General features: G+C 55.1%; 1 protein-coding gene across 1 annotated transcript; it reads left to right on the forward strand.

Annotated features, from left to right (window-relative positions):
- The first annotated feature begins 540 nt into the window (after positions 1–540).
- Positions 541–18,452, forward strand: SIGLEC1 (sialic acid binding Ig like lectin 1). Its single transcript, XM_024743001.1, is given in 22 exon segments — positions 541–784; positions 1,068–1,427; positions 1,696–1,992; positions 3,299–3,565; positions 3,875–4,129; positions 5,616–5,915; positions 6,580–6,837; positions 7,876–8,211; positions 8,486–8,740; positions 8,954–9,256; positions 10,293–10,553; positions 10,712–11,023; positions 11,853–12,107; positions 12,411–12,680; positions 12,768–12,836; positions 12,839–12,946; positions 13,262–13,564; positions 14,200–14,460; positions 15,238–15,540; positions 15,801–15,903; positions 16,255–16,327; positions 16,925–18,452. Coding segments are annotated over 22 exon segments (5,058 nt in total). The 5' UTR covers positions 541–735; the 3' UTR covers positions 16,985–18,452.
- Positions 18,453–20,462: the final 2,010 nt, after the last annotated feature.

Here is a 20,462-nt window from a genome sequence, read left to right on the forward strand (position 1 = left end):
TAAGATCATTTGTGGTGAGGCCAGAGCTGGTCAGCTGGAGAGCTCATGGGCAGACAGGATTGGCCCCACAGTGGGAACGGGTTCCAGGGTGGCCCCAGGGGGAGCAGGAAATGGGGGCAGAGCTGGGAGTAGGAAAGGAAGAGCTTTCAGGGTTGTATGGGGAACCACATCTCATGGGCAATGGGGAGCCACAGAAGACTTTTGAGCAGGGGAGTGACTCTTAAAGGCTGCACTTTCGTAAGCGCTCAGTCAAGCCCCATTATGGTCTATAGCTGGTAAGGCTGGTGGTAGGGAGATAAGTCTAAAGTAAGAAACCATCATTTTTGCTGGATGCCTTGGAGCAAGTCACTGGGCCTCTCTGGGCTCCAGTTCCTGGTGACTTGGGTTGCAGGGAGGGGGCAGGGAAGTGGGGGAAAGGAAGAAGCAGCTGTTCATCCTTGAGGGGCCTGGGAAAGCAGAACTTAGGGCGGGGCCAAGAGACAGACAGAGGACTTTCTGGGGCATGCCACCAAGTGAGGGCATTCCTGGGTACAGCCTGAGCTGGGAACACGGGCTCCTGGCTCCCAGTGGCAGCTGCCCTGCCCTCTCACTGGGTTGGCCAGCATACTGTGTGAGGAAACAGGGCTGGGCTCCCAGCAGGCTCTGAGATTGAGGTTCCCCAGGAGGCCTCTGTGTGCCCAGCCAGCACAGTGCACACCACCCTCTTAGGCACCAGAACCAACGTGAGAACCTGCTATGGACTTCCCGCTCCAGCTTCTCCTCCTGGCCTCATCCATCCCAGCAGGTAAGCGTTGCTGGCCTTTTTCTTCTTATAGGGCCTGGTTTCAGTGAGTCCAGCCCTCTGTTGGCCTGGGCAGACTGGACTGTGTCTGGTCACAGGTTTAGCTGCTGACGTTGAAGGAGGGCATGGGAAGGCAGTGACAGGGAACAGTGACCCTCTTTGGGGTGCCCAGAGGGGCTGCATTGCTGGGGGCACATGTGGGGCACCTTCTGTGGGGCAGAGCGTGGGGCTCTGCAGTGACCCCAGGCCTGCATCACGCTCCTCCCTGTCCCACCCCCCAACTCAGGCCTGACCTCATGGGGCGTCTCCAGTCCCCAGGCTGTGCAGGGCGTAAGGGGTTCCTGCCTCGTCATCCCCTGCATCTTCAGCTTCCCTGCCAGCGTGGAGGTGCCCCACGGCATCACAACCATCTGGTACTATGACTACTCCGGCAACCGGCAGGTAGTGAGCCATTCCGGGAACCCCCAGCTGGTGGAGGCCCGTTTCCAAGGCCGTGCCCTGCTGGTGGGGCGTGCCGAGCACAAGTCGTGCAGCCTGCTGCTGAGGGACCTGCAGCCCGAGGACTCGGGCTCCTACAACTTCCGCTTTGAGATCAGTGAGGGCAACCGCTGGTCAGATGTCACAGGCACAGTGGTCACCGTGACAGGTGAGGAGCAGGGCCACTGCCTGGAAGGGACTCCCAGACTGCTCCTGGCCCCACTGGCTCACAGACCCAACGCTGGTCCTAAATCCAAATGCAACCTCAATCTTGGCCACAGTTCCAGCCCCAGCCCTGTGCCCCCTGGCATTACCCGCAATGAACCCCTCGCATTCTCCTTCCCCTTGAAGCCTCCCTGCCCCAGGCTGGAGTTTCTAGGGCAGGAGGTCTCAGGTGCAGTGAAGGCGAGTCCCTAGCCTCCTGTCTTTTTCCTCAGAGGAGCCCAGCATGCCCACCATTGCCTCACCAGCTGAGCTGCGCGAAGGCATGGAGGTGGACTTCAACTGCTCCACTCCCTACGCGTGCCTGCAGGAGCCAGTCAGTCTGCAGTGGCAAGGCCAGGACCCCACCCGCTCCGTCACCTCCAACCTCCAGAAGCTTGAGCCCACGGGCATCAGCCACCTGGAGACCCTCCACATGGCCCTGTCCTGGCAGGACCATGGCCGGACTCTGCGCTGCCAGCTCTCGGTGGCCAACCACAAGACTCAGGACGAGATTCACCTCCAAGTGCAGTGTGAGTGCGCTGGGGGCCACGCCCTGTTTACTGAGCACACGTCTGTGGCTCCCCCGTGGAAACAGCCCCTTCTCCAACCTGTAGAAACAGCCAGGCTGCACTCGGACCAAAGGGTGGGGCAGGTGGAGAGAGACTACTAAGCCCTAAGGGCCACATTGAAAGGCTCTCTTCCACCTCCAGTCCCCGGAGCTGGGCTGGGCAGAGAAGAGGAGACACAAAAAGCCAGAGAATTGGGGGTCGAGCAGCAGGGGCCCTGGGATTTAGCCCAGCCCTGGAGGTTGCCACGGAGGCAGGGGTTTCCCCTTTCCTGCCTAAGGCCACTCATACTCGTGACCAGGGTAACACCCAGACATGGCAAAGAGGCAGTGGGAGAAAGTCCGAGTTTTCACTTGGTTATGCAACTTCCCATCACAGTAAAACAGGGCAGCCTGTTCTAGAACGACTGCTAGAACACAGGCATCAGGCTGGCCGCTGGCTCCACCATCAACTAGATGAGCAAATTTTGGGCAAGTTACTTGCCTCTCAGAGCCTCTGTTTTCTCATCTGTATAGTGGAGGTAATAGTAAATTCTTTCTATCTCACAGGATTGTTATGAAAATTAAAGGAGTGCTTGGTACCTATTAAGCACTCAAAAATATTAGCTTCTATTATTTTCATATTTACATAGATTAAGCACTTGAAAATATTAGCTTTTTTTTTTTTTTTTTTTGGCCACACCTCACAGCTTGCTGGATCTCATTTCCCTGACCAGGGATTGAACCTGGGCCACAACAGTGAAAGCCCAGAATCCTAACCACTAGTCGACCAGGGAACTCCTGAAAATATTAGCTTTTATTAGAGGCTTTGGAACAAGATTTAAAGAAGTGCAGTTTCTTTGTATTTGTATTTCTTTGTTGTAACTCAACAAATGAGGTAAACATTCTGAGTGAATTTGACTCTGCCTTTGGCCCCTCCATTAGGTGGTTGGTCCCTTGCCAACAGCTACCACAAGCCACTAAAGCAAGCAGTGTGTCCATGACCCTCAGATAGAAGAGAGGTAATGGACACGTCATGAGGCAGAAAGCCATAGAAGGCAGCGTAGGCTGGACGCTAGGCCAAGCATCACAGCATCAGGCTGTCAGTGGAGAAGGAAGGGATCAGGACTCCTCACAAGGTGGGGGCAGTGCCTGCCCTGGACGGGGGAACTAATGGGACTTATGATTTATCTGGGTGGGCTTCCTTAAGGCAGAGTGTTGAAAGAGGAGAGGAAAAATGCCCCCTGCCTTCCCTGAGCACCATATTCGACACCCCCCATCATGCCTTGCAGATGCCCCCAAGGGTGTGAAGATCCTCCTCAGCCCTTCAGGGCGAAACATCCTTCCAGGTGACCTGGTCACACTCACCTGCCAGGTGAATAACAGCTACCCTCAGGTCAGTTCCGTGCAGTGGGTCAAGGATGGGACGCACCTCAAAGACCAGAGTCGTGTACTACAGCTGCCCCAGGCAGCCTGGGCCGATGCTGGCATCTACACCTGTGAAGCTGGGAATGGCGTGGGCTCTTCGGTCTCACCCCCTGTCAGCCTCCACGTCTTCAGTGAGTCCTGGGTGAGTCTGGGTCTTGACCAGAGGGCAGGGAGGTGTCCAGGCCATGGCAGCTGAGGGAAACCAGGCCAAGGTGCCTCCTGGGATGCCGGTAAGGAGTCCCAGCCTTGTGTCAGACAGATGACAAACCTCCCTGGCAGTGAACAGGGCAAAGAGATGCGTGGCCAATCCAGGAGGCTCCTCTGCAGAAGGGGCGTGATGTAGAATGGGCAGAGACTTAGGCTGATTGGCTGCAAACCTGAGGGTTTGGGCCTGGAAGTCAGCTGGGTATCCCCCAGTGTGCCCTATGTTGCCTCCACAGTGGCTGAGGTCCAGGTGAGCCCAGCAGGCTCCATCCTGGAGAACCAGACAGTGACGTTGGCCTGCAACACACCTAAAGAAGCGCCCAGTGAGCTGCGCTACAGGTGGTACAAGAACCACGCCCTGATGGAGGACACTCACAGCCGCATCCTCCAGCTGCGCTCAGCCACCAGGGCTGATACAGGCTTCTACTTCTGTGAGGTGCAGAATGCCCAGGGCAGCGAGCGCTCTGGACCGGTCAGCGTGGTGGTCAGCCGTAAGTGGTGGGGGAGTGGGGCACTGGACCTGGGAGCAGGGCTAAAGAGTAGAGCCCCCTGCAGAAGGGTTGGGGTCGTGGGCCCAGGTGCCCTTGAGCTCACATCTGGTCAAGGCTTTGACAACCCCGGCCTTCAGTTTCCTCCTATTTAAAAAAACTTTTGGGCTTCCCTGGTGGCGCAGTGGTTGAGAGTCCGCCTGCCGATGCAGGGGACACGGGTTCGTGCTCCGAACCAGGAGGATCCCACGTAGCGTGGAGCGGCTGGGCCCGTGAGCCATGGCTGCTGAGCCTGCGCTTTCGGAGCCTCTGCTCTGCAGTGGGAGAGGCCACAACAGTGAGAGGCCCGCGTACCACACACACACAAAAAAAAAACCTTTTTATTTTGAAATAAGTTCAAACTTTAAAAAAGTTGCAAGAAGAAAACAAAGAATTATCATATACCTTTAACCTAGATTCTGCATTTGTTAATATTTTTGGAAAATTGATTTTCTCCCTCTCTCTCTAACTATATATTATATGTGTTTGTATATATATGTGCTCACACATGCACACATATATATGTATGTATGTATATATGCACATATATGTGTGCATGCATGCACACATTTTTCTCTACATATACACTCTCTATCCACATGCATACATACATATGCACTCTATAGGTATACATACATACATATTCTATCATCTATCTATCCATCCATTTATATTCCTGAAGTTGCAGACATAATGCCCCTTTACCCCTTAATTTCTCAGCATGTATTTCCTAGGGTCACTCTCATGCATAATCACAGTACAACGATTGTATGTAGTCAGGAAACTTAATATTAATACAAGGCCATTGTCTAATCTACAATCTATATTTAAATTTTACCAGTTGGTCTAATAATGTCCTTTATGGTAATTACTTTTTTCTGGTCCAGGATTCAATCCAGCATCCTGCATTGCATTCAGTTGTCAAGTCTCTTTATTCTCCTTCATTCTGGCACAGCTCCTCAGCCTTTCCTTGTCTTCCTTGACATTGAGCTCCGACGAGCACAGGCTAGTTTTTCTGTGATGCTCTCAGTTTGTGTTGGTCTGAATGGAGCAGACCGACCCAGTGCACGTGGGCAGGGACACCGTGGATGTGATTCTGTGTCTGTCTCCCTGTGTCACATCAAGAGGCACATGGGGTCAGTTTGTCCCATTGCTGGGAGTGTTCACTTTGATTATTTGGGGCAGTGCTGCCCACTGCCAGGTTTCTTTGCCAGTTTTCCCACCTTTAAAGTGGGGTCCCTGGATCCCCACTCTCAGGGTGGCCACAAGGATTGACTGGGATGACAGAGTGATTTGCCCAATCCGGGATAGACACTCAGGAGCTGTTGGGGTCACTGCCCCTTTCCCAGGGCATTATGGGACAAAGTGGGTGCAGGAGTCATAGGCTATAAGGGGAGATCCAGGAATGCCCCTGTTGAGGGTAACAGGTCTGCCCCTCATCTTCACACAGACCCACCCCTCGCCCCGGACCTAACTGCCTTCCTGGAGACACAGGCAGGGCTGGTGGGCATCCTCCAGTGCTCTGTGGTCAGCGAGCCCATGGCTACTCTGGTGTTGTCACATGGGGGCCTCATCCTGGCCTCCACTTCTGGGGAGGGTGACCACAGCCCACGCTTCAGTCTCTCCTCTGCCCCCAACTCCCTGCACCTGGAGATTCGAGACCTGGGGCCAACTGACAGCGGAGAGTACACGTGCTCAGCCACCAACTCTCTTGGGAATGCGTCCTCCACTCTGGACTTCCATGCCAATGGTAAGGTGGCCCCAGTGAGGCTAGTGGAAGGAGTCTGAGGAGAAGGCCTTCTCTGGCACCTTCCTCCTGGGAGCCCAGAGGGGTCAACTGAGGGCCTGAACTAGTTGGCTAGAAAAAAATCACATCAAAGATATGAGGTATACAGTCATCCCAGCCTCAGAGGTTCCTAGAAGTCAAGGCAAAAAGGGAAACATGGCAGATTGAGTTATTCCTTTAGTACCCATTCTGACTCTGAGCTTGGAGAGTTCTTCAACGTGCATTCATTTGTTTTTTATTTATTGAACATTTGGGGCAGACTCCGTGCTAGGAGTCAGATGCAGAAGGCCAAATAGAGAAGCTGGGTCTTGGTGCATGTGCTGCCCTTCCCTCCTTCTGAGGCAGACATAGCTAATTGATCAAGCCAGGTTTTTGATATAAGCCTGGGATCTGGCTCAGAATCCTTCCCAGCCATGCTTTAGCCAGCTACTACCAATAAGAGCTGAATTGGCATTCAAGACCAGACCCTCCTGGATCATCAAGAGATTCACAGAGCTGATGCCACGACGCCCAGAGCTCCCTACAATTGAGTTGGGAGAGGGGAACCCGGGGGCGCTTCCTGTAGTGGGTGGCATGAAGCCACAGGCATGCAGGGGAGCCGAGCCTTCCTCTCTCCCTTTCCTGCTAGCAGTCCGCCTCCTCATCAGCCCGGCAGCAGAGGTGGCAGAAGGGCAAGCAGTGACACTGAGCTGTAGGAGCAGCCTAAGCCCGACACCTGACACACGCTTCTCCTGGTACCGGAATGGGGCCTTCCTTCTCAAGGGGCCCAGCAGCAGCCTTCTGCTCCCCGCTGCCTCCAGCACTGATGCCGGCTCATACCACTGTTGGGCCCAGGATGGCCATAGCACCAGCGGGCCCTCCTCACCTGCTGTCCTCACCGTCCTCTGTGAGTAGCCTTCCCACCAGCCCGTGGCTGCCGTGAGGAGGATCAGCCCATTGGAGTCCATCAGCCACCCCCACCTCCTCCAGGCTCTCCTGGCCCCATCCTGCCCTGGGGTCTAGATGAGGAAGGCAGTCACGAGCCTGGACATCGCGGACCTCGACACGCAGGACTGAAATTTGGAGACCAAGGCTGGGGAATCTCATTTCCCAGCCCCAGTTCCATTAGGGCTCTGCCTCTAGCCTCAGACCCATCATTGACACCATGTCCAAACTTTGTCCATCAGAGCTGGGCCCAGGGACACTGTACTCATATATGTGCACACACCCCATAGGCTGTGCCCTCACAGGTGCAGACACGAAGGCAGAGCCTCTCCGCACAGGGACTGCGTCCTGTCAAGGGTGGATGCTTTTGAGGGGCTGACCAATGTTCAGGACATACTTAGCTTCCAGAACACTTTCCCTGACATGTGCAGGAGTCATGTCCGGGGACTGTCAGGAAAAGCAGGTGCCTCTGGGGGGTTTTCTAGTGTTCAGGGTGAGAGGACATGGGGACTTTGGCCCCAATCTTCGGAAACTTCTAGGAAAAGGGCATTTTAGGCATTATCTATTCTCACAGGAGCTGGCTTGGAGATCAGAGATAAGAGGCAGGAAGGATCTTGGGGGAAGGGATGGGGTGCAGAGTGGAAGCAGAGAGCAAGACACCCAGGGATTGCTAGGTAGGCACCTGCTCAGGAGCACCTGGAGGTTATGCAAGGTGGCTGCTTGCCCATATGGTACCTCTGTCCAAGCTAGAAAATGGCACTCCTTCTTCTGGGAAGATGCAGTCCAGCGCTAGGGCATAGCTTAGCACAAGGGGCATGGGCTGAGGTCCTCCCACCCTTGTCTGTTTGTCCTTGTGTCGTGCACAGCCTGCACAGCTGTTTGTGGCAGCTCTGGGCACATGCCTCTGCTCGGTGTGTTCTGGGAACCTCGCCAGCCTTTAGCGGACCTGTGGGACCCTGGCAGAGGCTGTGGGAGAGTGCCCATGCTCCTCTCCCTACAGATGCCCCACGCCAGCCCATGTTTACCGCCCGGCTGGACATTGATACTGCAGGAGCTGGGGCTGGACGGCGAGGCCTCCTCTTGTGCCGTGTGGACAGTGACCCCCCCGCCCAGCTGCGGCTGCTCCACAGGGACCGTGTCGTGGCCTCTTCCCTGCCATCCGGGGGCAGCTGTAGCACCTGTGGGGGCTGTTCCCAACGCACAAAAGTCACCAGGGCCCCCAACCTGCTGCGTGTAGAGATCCAAGACCCGGTGCTGGAAGACGAGGGCATGTACCTGTGTGAGGCCAGCAGTCTCCTGGGCAATGCCTCTGCCTCGGCGACCTTCAATGCCCAGGGTGAGGCGGGGCAGGGAAAGAGTCGCTCAGGGTCAGGGGCTGGTACTCGGGACCCCACTCCTTTGCAACCCCCAGCTCTAAGGTGGGTCTATTGGGAGAAACCACCTTTGGTCAGCAGTGGGAGCTTGCTTTCCTCCCCATGCCCCATGGGCACCCCAGAGGGCCTCCTTCCCACCCCGTCCAGGCAGGGAGGCTGGACCACTGGCCCCGGGGTCTGGGGGGAAGACATCAAGGTGAGGCCTGTCTCAGTAGGCCTGTGCTGCCTGTTCTCCAGCCACTGTCCTGGTCATCACACCATCGCACACGCTGCAGGAGGGCACTGGAGCCAATCTGACTTGCAGGGTGGACCGGGAAGCCGGTGGCCCTGCCAACTACTCCTGGTTCCGGGATGGGGCACTGTGGGCCCAGGGCCCCCTGGAGACGCTGACGCTGCTGCCTGTGACCAGAAGGGATGCTGCCCTGTATGCCTGCCGCATCCTCACCGAGGCTGGTGCCCAGCTCTCCACCCCTGTGGTCCTGAGTGTGCTCTGTGGGTGATGGGCAAGGGCAGGTCTGGGCCCTTGGAGGGTGGAAGGGGCGGTCTGGGGGAAACAGGGCTGAGGTTGGGTTTGGGGAGGCAAGAACTTGGCTCGGGTGTGGGCAAGTGCAGGACTGAACTGCGTGTGTGTGTGTAACGGAGTGTGGCAGGTCAAAGGTGATGAGCTGTGCTGGGGGTGGCCTGAGCTCCCCACTGTCCCTGCAGATCCCCCAGATCCTCCAAAGCTGTCAGCTCTCCTGGATGTGGACCAGGGCCACACGGCTGTGTTCGTCTGTACTGTGGACAGTCGCCCTCTTGCCCAGCTGTCTCTGTTCCATGGGGAGCACCTCCTGGCCACCAGCTCGGGGCCCCGGCTCTCATCCCGTGGCCACCTCCAGGCCAAAGCCACAGCCAACTCCCTGCAGCTAGAGGTCCAAGACTTGAGCCTGGCGGACTCTGGCAGCTACCGCTGCGAGGCCACCAATGTCTTGGGATCAGCCAACACTTCCCTCTTCTTCCAGGTCCGAGGTGAGTGTCAGTCCTCTGAAGCTGTGGTGGACCCAAGTGCCCTGGGGGCCACTCTGCATATTTATGTATAGATGTATAATATATAATATACAAATGTGAGTATATATACATATATATACACACGCATATGAATATATTCATAGTCTTCATTTATCTATCTATCTATATTCTTCTGTAATAATCCTCCCTAAGTGAATAAACCAGAAAAAAGGAAAGTTAATATCAATAATGCTGCAAAGGCCAAAGAAAAACACATTTTTTTCTCCCACAATGACAAACATCAGTTTTTGAACATTTTCCTTGGGCCTTGATTCTGTAGAGAAATCGAAGGGGCTTGCTCATGGTCACGTGACTGGTCCCTGGCACAGTCTGGGCTCTCAATCACCACTCCGGCTGTCCCTCCTTTTTACTCCCTCAACCCTGGTCTCCTCCTGCCTCAGACCCAGGGGGCACTAGGGACAGCCCTTTGCCCGGTCCCCAGTTCCCGGGCTCTCATGACTTAGAGGTTGGGTGCAGAGTTGGCTGGAGAGAGCTGAAAAGAACTCAAGATTACGCAGCTGCTAACTTCCCCTTTCAAGTACTTGGTCACCCATGCTGAGGCCAGCTCATGATAAGGACAATGGCACTTGGCATGACCTAAATCCCCACCATTTCAGTGCTTTATGGGGTCAAACCAACATTTGTCAAGAGCTAACATGTGCAGGTGCTGTGCCTGGCACTGGGGTTACAGGTCACACAAGCTGAGGGACCAGGTGAGGCTCACCCTCTGGTAGGTGAAATACGATTGACAAAGCAAAACCATAACTCAAGGTTGTGGGCAGTGAATGCTAGGTCAGAACCAGGGCACGGGAGTCAGGTGCAGGAGAGGAAGAGGCATGGAACTGCAGTGGGGCCCTCAGTAGTGGTCTGGTGGGGGAGCTGTGGCTCCGGGACACGGGCTTGGGGTCTTGCAGTCCTCATGTGGACACACATGTAGTCCCAGAATGTGGGACAGTATGGCGGAGGGCCCTCACCTGCTCTTGGTTTCTCCCTGCAGGAGCCTGGGTCCGGGTGTCACCATCGCCTGAGCTCCGAGAGGGTCAGGCTGTGGTCCTGAGCTGCCAGGTACCCACAGGGGTCCTGGAGGGGACCTCATACCGCTGGTATCGGGATGGCCAACCCCTCCAGGAGTTCACCTCGGCCACAGTCCATTTTGCAGCCATAACTTTGAGCCAAGCTGGGGCCTACCATTGCCAAGCCAAGGCTCCAGGCTCAGCCACCACGAACTTGGCTGTCCCCGTCAGCCTCCACGTGTCCTGTAAGCACTTTTATCTTGTTTGTGTTTCCTGGGGGATGAGGGAGCCAAGGGCATGACTGGGGAAGGAGATGCTGAGCCCCTGGTCCTGGGCTCTGCCTCCGAGAGTCCTAGATGAGGGACCACCTGGTTGGGCCCTGACCACTGCCTGCTTTGTGTAGATGCCCCTCGCCAGGCCACACTCATCCCCCTGATGGACACAGGCCCTGGGCGACTGGGCCTCCTCCTGTGCCGTGTGAACAGCGACCCTCCAGCCCAGCTACGACTGCTCCACGGGGACCTTCTTGTGGCCTCTACCCTACAAGGTGTGGGGGAGCTTGCAGGCAGCTCTCCCCGGCTAAAGGTGGCTGTGGCCCCCAACACGCTGCGTCTGGAGATCCACAATGCAGTGCTGGAGGATGAGGGCGTTTACACCTGCGAGGCCACCAACGCCCTGGGCCAGGCCTCGGCCTCAGCCACCTTTGATGCCCAGGGTCAGTGTAGGGGTGTGAGTGTGTGTGTGGGTGGCTCCTTTAAGAGAAGAGGAGGTTGGAGAGGGTTCTGGAAGCCTGGGGCACAGGCAGGAGGGTTGAACATAGGACAGTCTGCATTCCCACCCTCCTTAAGGGCAGCAGTCTCCAGACCTGGTTTTCATGGAAAACCTTTTTTATTTTTATTTATTTATTTAAAAAATTTTATTATGTATTTATTTTTGGCTGCGTTGGGTCTTCGTTGACTGCGCACGGGCTTTCTCTCGTTGCGGCGAGCAGGGGCTACTATTTGTTTCATTGCAGGGCGCAGGCTTCTCATTGCGGTGGCTTCTCTTGTTGCAGAGCACAGGCTCTAGGTGAATGGGCTTCAGTAGTTGTCGCGCACGGGCTCAATAGTTGTGGCTCACGGGCTTAGTTGCTCCGCGGCATGTGGGATCTTCTCGGACCAGGGCTCCAAACTGTGTTCCCTGCTTCGGGAGGCAGATTCTTAACCACTGCACCACCAGGGAACTCCCTGAAAACCTTTCTTAAAAACAGAATTTTACATGAATGCCCAGTGGATAAAACTAATCAGAAAGGGGGCACTCAAGGAGAAACCACAGCAGGGCAGGTGAAGCCTGTAGGGGTGAGGGTGCTGCAGGGAGAACTCTGCTTGGGACCACCTGACAGATGATGAGCCATTTCCTAAGCTCCATATCTGAGCCCCACTTACAGGTGGGTCACCTGTGCCTCCCAGAGGCCGAGGAGCTTCCCACCCTCGTGGAGACAGGTGGCTTGCTTTACACAGCCTTTGGTATTCCCTGGTGTCCCCATGCCCTCCTTCTCTCCCCAGCTGTGAGTGTGCAGGTGTGGCCCAAAGCCACCGTACAGGAGGGGCAGCTGGTGAACCTGACCTGCCTTGTATGGGCTACCCACATGGCCCAGCTCACCTATACATGGTACCAAGATGGGCAGCAGCGCCCAGGTGCTGTCCACTCCATCCCCCTGCCCAACGTCACGGTCATGGATGCTGCCTCCTACCGCTGTGGCGTGTTGACCCCTGGCCAGGCACTCCACCTCTCCAGACCCGTCACCCTGGATGTCCTCTGTGAGTGTGGCTGGATGCAGGGTGGAGCTGGGAGGAATGACAACAGCTTGCAGGGATCAGGGCATGGCCAGAGCCTCACAGGCATCCACCCCAGGAACTCAGTACCGAGCTGGCTGATGGAGTATTGGACAAGGAGCATTAGAGTTTGGGACCACTGGGGCAGAGAAGCAGTGCCCCAGATAGGGCAAGTGGAGGCCCTTGGGGGTGGGGAGCCAAGGTGCTCTTGGTTAGAATGCCACCTGAAAACTGGCCTCCTCACCACTGTGGTCCCTGAACTCGTTCTATGCCTTCGTGCCTCCGTAGATGCACCCCGCGGCATGCGCCTGACCTATCTCCTGGAGAGCCGCGGCGGGCAGCTGGCCCTGGTGCTGTGCACAGTGGACAGCCGTCCACCTGCCCAGCTAGCCCTCAGCCACGCTGGCCGTCTCCTGGTGTCCTCGACCACAGCCTCTGTCCCCAACACCCTGAGGCTGGAGCTGTGGGAGCCCAGGCCCAGTGACGAGGGTCTCTACAGCTGCTCGGCCCGCAGTCCTCTGGGTCAGGCCAACATGTCCCTGGAGCTGCGGCTAGAGGGTGAGGCAGGGCCCTAGCCAGGCCCACAAGGGGTGGGATCAGTTATGGTGTCTGGCCAGCCCAGCTGACCATGTCTTCTTGGTACAGGTGTGCAGGTGACCCTGGCTCCGTCAGCCACTGTGCCCGAGGGAGCCCCTGTCACAGTGACTTGTGAAGATCGCTCTCATTCCCGATGGCTACACGGGCTCACGCGGGCGCCTATACCTGCCAGGTCCAGGATGCCCAGGGCACACGCAGCTCCCAGCCCACAGCGCTGCATGTCCTCTGTGAGCGAGTGTCCTTGGCTGGGGGTACCCAGGGTGGATGGAGGGTGCTTCTGGGCCCTGGTGTGGGTGGGCATAGGACTGCAGGGAACATGGGACACTTGGGGAAAGAAAGACATAGGTGATGAGGGAAGATTCCTTAAGGTCCTGTGAACCCTGTCTGGAGGAATCTGCCCACAGGACTCCTGAGAAGCTGTCACTTCCCAGAAGTGACCATTTTCCCAGAGGTTTCAGCCTCACCAATGCCAGGCAGGTGGACAATGGATAGCACAGGGTTTCCAAGCAAAGCCCTCAACTCTGCCCTGCCCCACAATGCAGATGCCCCTCGGGACGCTATCCTGTCCTCCTTCTGGGACTCAAGGGCCAGCCCCATGGCCGTGGTACAGTGCACTGTGGACAGCGAGCCACCTGCCGAGCTGGCCCTGTCCCGCGATGGCAAGGTGCTGGCCACCAGCCACGGGGTCCACGGCTTAGCAGTGGGGACGGGCCACGTCCAGGTGGCCCGCAACGCCCTGCGGCTGCGGGTGCAAGATGTGCCCTCAGGTGACAAGGACACCTACGTCTGCACGGCCCGCAACTTGTTGGGCTCAATCAGCACCATGGGGCAGCTGCAGGCAGAAGGTGAGCAGGCCAGGGCGCAGGAGGGGCGCCAGTGCTGTGGGGTCTGAGTCCATGTGAGGGGTGGGGCTCCCACAAAAGGGGGCTGGCTGGCCTGACCTGGTGGGGAGGAACAGCTCCCCCTGGAGGGGGTTGCCCAGCCTGAGGGGAGAAACAGCCTGGCCCTTGGAGAGCTCCCTACGGAGCGGGCAGGGCGTGGAGGTATGGCAATGTCCAAGGGGAGCTTGGGAGCAGGGGAGACATAACCTTGCCCTCACAGGGCCCAGACTGCGGGTGGGAGCACTGACCTGCCCTGGGGAAACCAGGGATGGGAAGACGGACATAACCCTACCCTCAGGGAGCTCAGTTTGAGGGACAAGGTGCAGCCCCACCTTGGGGAGTCCAACCTGAGGGCAAGACACAGCCTCATCCATCGAAAAGCTTGAATTGATGAGAGAGAGAGGCAGAGCTTTGCCCCGGAATTCCCCGGGGCAAGGAGGAGAGATATCCCTGTTCTCAATCTGATGGGGGAGACACAGTCCCACTTTTGGGGATCCAGATCCCAAGTCAGATCAGGCTTTCCCATCATGCATAGAGGCCAACCCAGAGACTCCGGCTCCTACAGGCCTACAGATTCCTAACCACCTCTGGTCCTGCAGGTGTGCGTGTGGTGGCTGAGCCAGGGCTGGATGTGCCTGAAGGCACAGCGCTGAACCTGAGTTGTCACCTCCCTGGCAGCCCTGGGCCCATGGGGAACTCTACCTTTGCTTGGTTCTGGAATGGCCGGCAACTACACACAGAGCCTGTGCCCACCCTCGCCTTCACTCATGTGGCCCTCGCCCAAGCTGGGATGTACCACTGCCGGGCTGAGCTCCCCACTGGGGCCACCACCTCTGCTCCAGTCATGCTCCGGGTGCTCTGTGAGTGTGACATCCTCCCCCTGCCCCAGTCTCTCCACATCTCACACGCCCACTTCAGGTCTTCCTCCTCTTCTGTCTGCAAAGAGCAAGGACTTCACAGGAATGGAGTCCTGGGTCAGAGGATTCCCAGTGACTGATGTGTGATCTTGTGCAACCCTGCCTTGGCTTCCTTATCTGTAAAATGTCAGTCCCCTCACCTTGTGAGGAGTACACAAGATAGTACACAGTAGGCCCTCATCGACATTGGCCCCCTGCTTTATTCTTCACCAGGGACCCATACCGTATCAGTAAGCTATTGCTGTGTAATAAGCCACCCCAAAACCTAGTGCTTAAAACGACAGCCATTTTTCATTTGCTCACAATTCTGTGGGTCAGAAATTTGGGCTGGGCTCAGCTGTGCAGTTCTGCTAGTCTTACCTCATGTGGCTGCAGTTGCCCAGTGGCTGAACAGAGGCTAGATGGTCTAGGATGGCTTCACCCTCATGGCTGGCAATTGGGGCTGGCTATAGGCTGGGCCACATGTATCCAGCAGGTTGGCCTGGGCTTCCCACATGGTTGTTTTCCAAGGACAGCAGAAGATGCAAGGCCCCTTGAGGTCTAGCCCTGAAGTCACACAATGTTATTTCTTCTGCCTTCAAAGTGAGTCACAGATTTAAGGAGTGAGGAAACAGGCTCTCCCTCTTAGTGGGTGGAGCAGCAGTCATCTTGCATGGGGTACAGGGAGGGGAGGAATTTGTGGTTGTTTCTGCAATCACCACACTCCCTGTCTTCCCACAGACCCTCCCAAGACACCCACCATGACGGTTTTTGTGGAGCCCGAGGGTGGCGTCCAGGGCATTCTGGACTGCCGAGTGGACAGCGAGCCCCTAGCCAGCCTGACCATCCACCTTGGCAGTCGGCTGGTGGCCTCCAGCCAGCCTCAGGTTGCTCCTGCCAAGCCACACATCCACGTCTCAGCCACCCCCAATGCCTTGAGGGTGGATATCGAGGAGCTGAGGCCCAGTGACCAGGGGGAATATGTGTGCTCTGCCTCCAATGCCCTGGGCTCTGCCTCTGCTGCCACCTACTTTGGAACCAGAGGTGAGGGGGGCTCTATCTCTCAGGCCACTCTGCGCAGAGGCCCAGTTCTCAGGTCCAAAGGCTTCCTTCTGAGGTCTTTCCTGAATCACTTCTGCTGCAATCAGCTTGTCTAGTCTAGACTGATTTCTTGAAGCTCCTTTGCATGGGGACGCTTCTGAGAGAAAGTGAAACTTAGGTTTCATCTTGGGGGAGTCACCTTAGGAGGGAGCATTGGAGGCCTGGAGCCACAGCCACCCCTAAACCCCACCCCTGTGTTCCAGCCCTGCATCGCCTGCATCTGTTCCAGCAGCTACTCTGGGTCCTGGGGCTGCTGGCAGGCCTCCTCTTCCTACTGTTGGGCCTGGGGGCCTGCTACGCCTGGAGGTGGGTCTGGAGCTAGAAGGTGGACAGAGTTACCTCATCCTTCCCCCATGTTCCTCCCACCAAATTCACAAGCTCCATACTTCCTAGCCTGTCCCTCTCTTTGCTCCAAATTTGGAAAGCCCTTCTAGAATCGTCTCTAAATCTATCTTTCTGTAGTTTTCTTCTTTTCTTATCTCTGCCCTCTCACTGCTGAAGAAAGGGCTGGGGAGGAAGAAAGTAGCCTACTCTCCACAAATCTCCCCAGCGCTCTGTGTAGTGAGCAGTCTGGGGTGAAGCTTACAGGGTGGGGGAAGGGAATGGGGGCAGGCGGGGGACGGGAGAGGCTTTCTGAGTCCACTTTTACCCTTGCAGAAGGAGGCATTTTCATAAGCTGAGAGTGGGTGAAAATTCAATGGAGATGGCTTCTCAGAAGGAAACCACACAGGTATTCGTTCACCATGTGGGCACATGCAGACACAATGCTCGGCTAACCCGCACTGCGGGGCTGGCACCGAGAGATTACTCTCATTAAAAGAAGAGAAGACAGGGGGAGCCATATTCTGACTGGGGCAGAGCAGTCACGTGCTTGCTGCGTGGCTGCCTGAATGACTGGAGCAGACATTCTGAACTGACCAGCGTCACCTCTACTTCCAGGACACATCTTGTAACACAGGACCCCACCTGGGTTTTAGGGTCTCTCTTCCCCACTCCTGATTCTGCCCATCACCTGGGCAGGAGTGAAAGTCTGTTTCTCCTCCCCTGTGATGTGTCCCCTTCTTCAGATAATCCATTTGGTGGGCCAGGGCTCCCAGCCACATTTCCAGTCATGCACACTCTCACCAATCCCCTTGGGACCCCTACCCAAGGCTGGGGACCTGGGGGGCTGCCCTCCAGAGTTAGAGGTCAAGTGATGACTATTCCCAGAGTCCTCCAGTGACCAGAGTTTTCTCTGTGGGAAGCTCATTGATCCTGGTGCAGCCACATTTGTGACCTCGTCCTGTGCTCTGCCCCTGAGCTGACCTGTAGCATTTCCTGCTTTCAGGGGGAGGAGGTTACCGGAATCTGTGATGACTCGGGCGTTGGGTCCTGCCTGCCTCCATGAAAACAGCTCTGTGGCACCTGACTTTCTATGACCTGGCTCCAAACCCCAAGAAAAATGGGTGGTGAGAAGTGGAGGTGAACATCAATCTACCAGGAAAGGTGTTGACCCTGGGGGACTCTGAAGAGAAATGAATTGACCATGTCCATGTCTCTTTCTCTTTTCTCTGGATCTCATCTCTCCATTGATATTCCAGTGCATTGCCTCTTCATATCTTTCTCCTCCAAGCTTACCCTGGACATTTGAGATGGATTAGAATAGAAGAAAAGCTTTCTACATCATCACAGGCTGGTCAAGGCACTCTGTACTAGCTAGAATATAAGCTAGGCTATTCTAACAAGACCAAATACAGTAACTTCAACGTGAGAGAATTTGATTTTTCTCTCCCATACTAGTCTGGGAATGTTATGGTGGTTTAAGATGTTGGAGCTCTGGATCCTTCTATTTTGTTTTTCTCCATCCCTAAAATGTTGCCTTTGATTGTGAAGTTCACAGTGATGCCATTGCATTCACACTTCCTCCAGCAAGAAGAGGGACGAGTGGAAGTTAAAGGCATGCCCATTCCCATCGTGGCTACAACCCATTAGTTGCACAGATAATTTCCACTTACTTCCCATTGGCTGGAAATTAGTCATATGGCCATGCCAAGCTGCAAGGGATTCTGGGAAATGTAGTTTTAAATTATATATTCAAAGGACTCCCAACTATCGACTCATCCCTGAGACTTTGACATTGATGGGAATGCTGCCAGCAGGCCACGTTCTGTCTCAGTGCCCATCTACTGAAGGCCAGGGTGCGTCTTTGTCTATTCTGGTCATGGGCTTCCTGGAGGAGGTAGTCTCTCTCACACAATAAGACTGAGGAAATCAAGAAGGTTTCGTGGTCCCTAGGGAGAGGGAATCCCAGGCAGTTGGGTTGCCTGAACAGGCATCTTGTGCCAGATCTGGCTTCTGGAAGAAGAGATGCCCCCATTCCCACTCCCCCAGCCCCAGAGAATGGGGAGCAGAAATGGTATCAGCATCCTTGTTTCTGCTCCAAGTGCATTCCTGTCCATGATCAAGTGAGCTCATGTCCTCTTCCTGGAAGCTTGTTCACCAGGGGCTGTTAAGACAAACAAGGGTCACTAAGAAAGAATAACATGCCCCTAGGGAAGTCAGTGCCTGAGGGGAAGCAGTTCTCAAGTGGGCTAGTGACTCCCCTGGTATCCTGGTGGCAGATGGTGGGAGGAGCAAAGAGCCCACCACTCTGGGATTTGAGTTGAGAAATGTGAAGAGAAGTGGGGAGTTGGCATAGGAGCTAACAGGTTGGGAAAAAATTGGAGGCCAGGTGAGATTTATGTAGCCGTGGCTGGACCCTTCCAGTCCCAGGTCCTATACTTATTAGTGCCTGATTGCCAGGCTCTTCCTGAGAGTCTATCAGGCATGTCCTCCCAGTAAACATCCATCCTGTGACATAACTGGAATGAGTCTCTTTCTTGCAAGCCAAACTGTTGGACTGGAACACAGAGGATTCGAATGTGAGTAGGGTTTATTCTGGGACACCATCTGCTGGAGGTGGCAGTGGGTGCAAATTATATGAGCTTTACCACAAACTACTTTATGCTCAAGCAATTCGTGCCCCTTCCTTCTCTGTGAGGCTCTGGGCACTGCTCACCTCTGCTGCACACATGACCAGCACTGTGCTTGGCATGCAGTAGGTAAGCATTTAATAAGCACTGGTTTCTCTACATTGCTGTCAAGTGGGAGGGTGGAAACTGTGGACTAAAACCAGAGGTGGGACAAGGAGAGAGCAAACTAGATGCAGCCGGATGTTTTGAAACTGTCTAAGGAAGAGAGGGTGATGGGAGGACCACGGGTAGCCACAGAAGGGATGGCTACTGGAGGATTTGGGAACATTTGACTTGGAGTCTTCATCTGCTTCTGTGCACCTCCAAGGGGACGTAGGTCCACCTGGGATTGGAGGGTCCTCAGAGGGGTTAGTTTTGTCCACCCCTAGTGGTCTGAGGCTCCTCAAGGCTTTTAAATAAACTTTTAATTCAAGGGTAGCACACATACAGGAAAGTGCACACATTTTAAGTGTACAGTTCAATGACTTTTCACAAAGTGAATATACCCATGTAACCAGCACCCAGATCAAGACACAGACCATTACCAGCCCCCAGAGTCTCCCTTGTGCCCCTCTCTCCAGTCGCAAGCCCCCAAAGGTAACTAGTATCCTGACTTCTAACACCATAAGTTTGATGTGTCTGTTTTTGAACTTTATGTGGGAACCATGCAGAATGCATGACAACTTTGGAAAACTGTTTGACATTATCTATTAAAGCTAAAATACCCCTGTCCTATGACCCTGAAATTCTACCCCTGGGTATTTGTTCAAAAGGAGTAAGGGCTTATATCTGCTGTGAGGATTGTACCAGAATGTTTATAGTCACCCTTTTCCGGGTCACTCTTCAGAATGAGTCCTGTTTACAGATGGTGGGTGCTGCCCATTACACAAACACTTTGAAGGCTTAACTCTCACTGGTTTTCTTCCCAGGACACTTCCAGATGCCCCTCTGGAGAGTGACACTAACACACCATCTGATAAATCATCTTTCCCACCGTGTCATTGGTCACGAACACCAAGCTAATGAGTGGCACTTCTAGGACCCTTCTTCTTCAACTTTGGTCCAATGACCCCAGCCCCTCCTCTGCAACCTCCGAATGTAAACAAACAGTTGCTCTGAGATTTTAGCAGAAAATTCCTCTTACATGCTTGGACACAGCTTATCTGAGTTTGGGAGGCATCCACTTTGCAAGGACTCCAGTCCCTCTATGGCTTTTAAGCTACGTGTCCCCCTCATTTTATTAGCACTGACTGTGTGCCAGGTCCTGTGCCAGGCAGCGAACATTGTCCCAGAGCCTACAGAACTTAAGGTCTGGAGGAGAGGGACAAGGCAATGGGCAAGTGCATTGCTGTGTGAGATGTGGTGCAGTGAGAAGGATAGTGCAGGGGACAGTGGCCGGCTTCGAGTCAGGGAGGGCCCCTGGACAAGAAGACACCAAGGCCACGGTCTGCAGTGTGAGTAGGAGTCAGCCAGTGTGCTGAAGCCTCCCCTCTGCTTTCAGAGTCTGGCTGCCCTGGAGGTTGCTCTGCTTCCCTGGCCCCCAGGTCATGGGACTTGCGCCACCTCCGGGCCAGGGTGCACATTGGTGTTGTTCTGCCCCGTGGCCTCTGGAGCTTTCTTAGCTGTCCCTCTCTTCTTCCTCTTCAGGACTGTTTCCTTTACCATGGTCGGCACTTGTATCTTCCTAATTTGCCCTCTCTCAGGATCCACATTCTCTTTTGGAATCTCCAGTTGAGCTCCTGTTTCAAGATGGAAGCCTGGTCTCTCTGTTCACCCCTACTCCTCCCCAAAGCCTCTTCGGGTGAGAAAAGAGATAGCAAAATGGACCAAGAGTGTGACAGGATGCCTTACTCTCTGCCTCTTGGTCATCCAGCA

This window comes from Neophocaena asiaeorientalis, unplaced genomic scaffold (assembly GCF_003031525.2).
Source record: "Neophocaena asiaeorientalis asiaeorientalis breed wild unplaced genomic scaffold, Neophocaena_asiaeorientalis_V1.1 scaffold82, whole genome shotgun sequence".
Taxonomy (NCBI): Eukaryota; Metazoa; Chordata; class Mammalia; order Artiodactyla; family Phocoenidae; genus Neophocaena; species Neophocaena asiaeorientalis.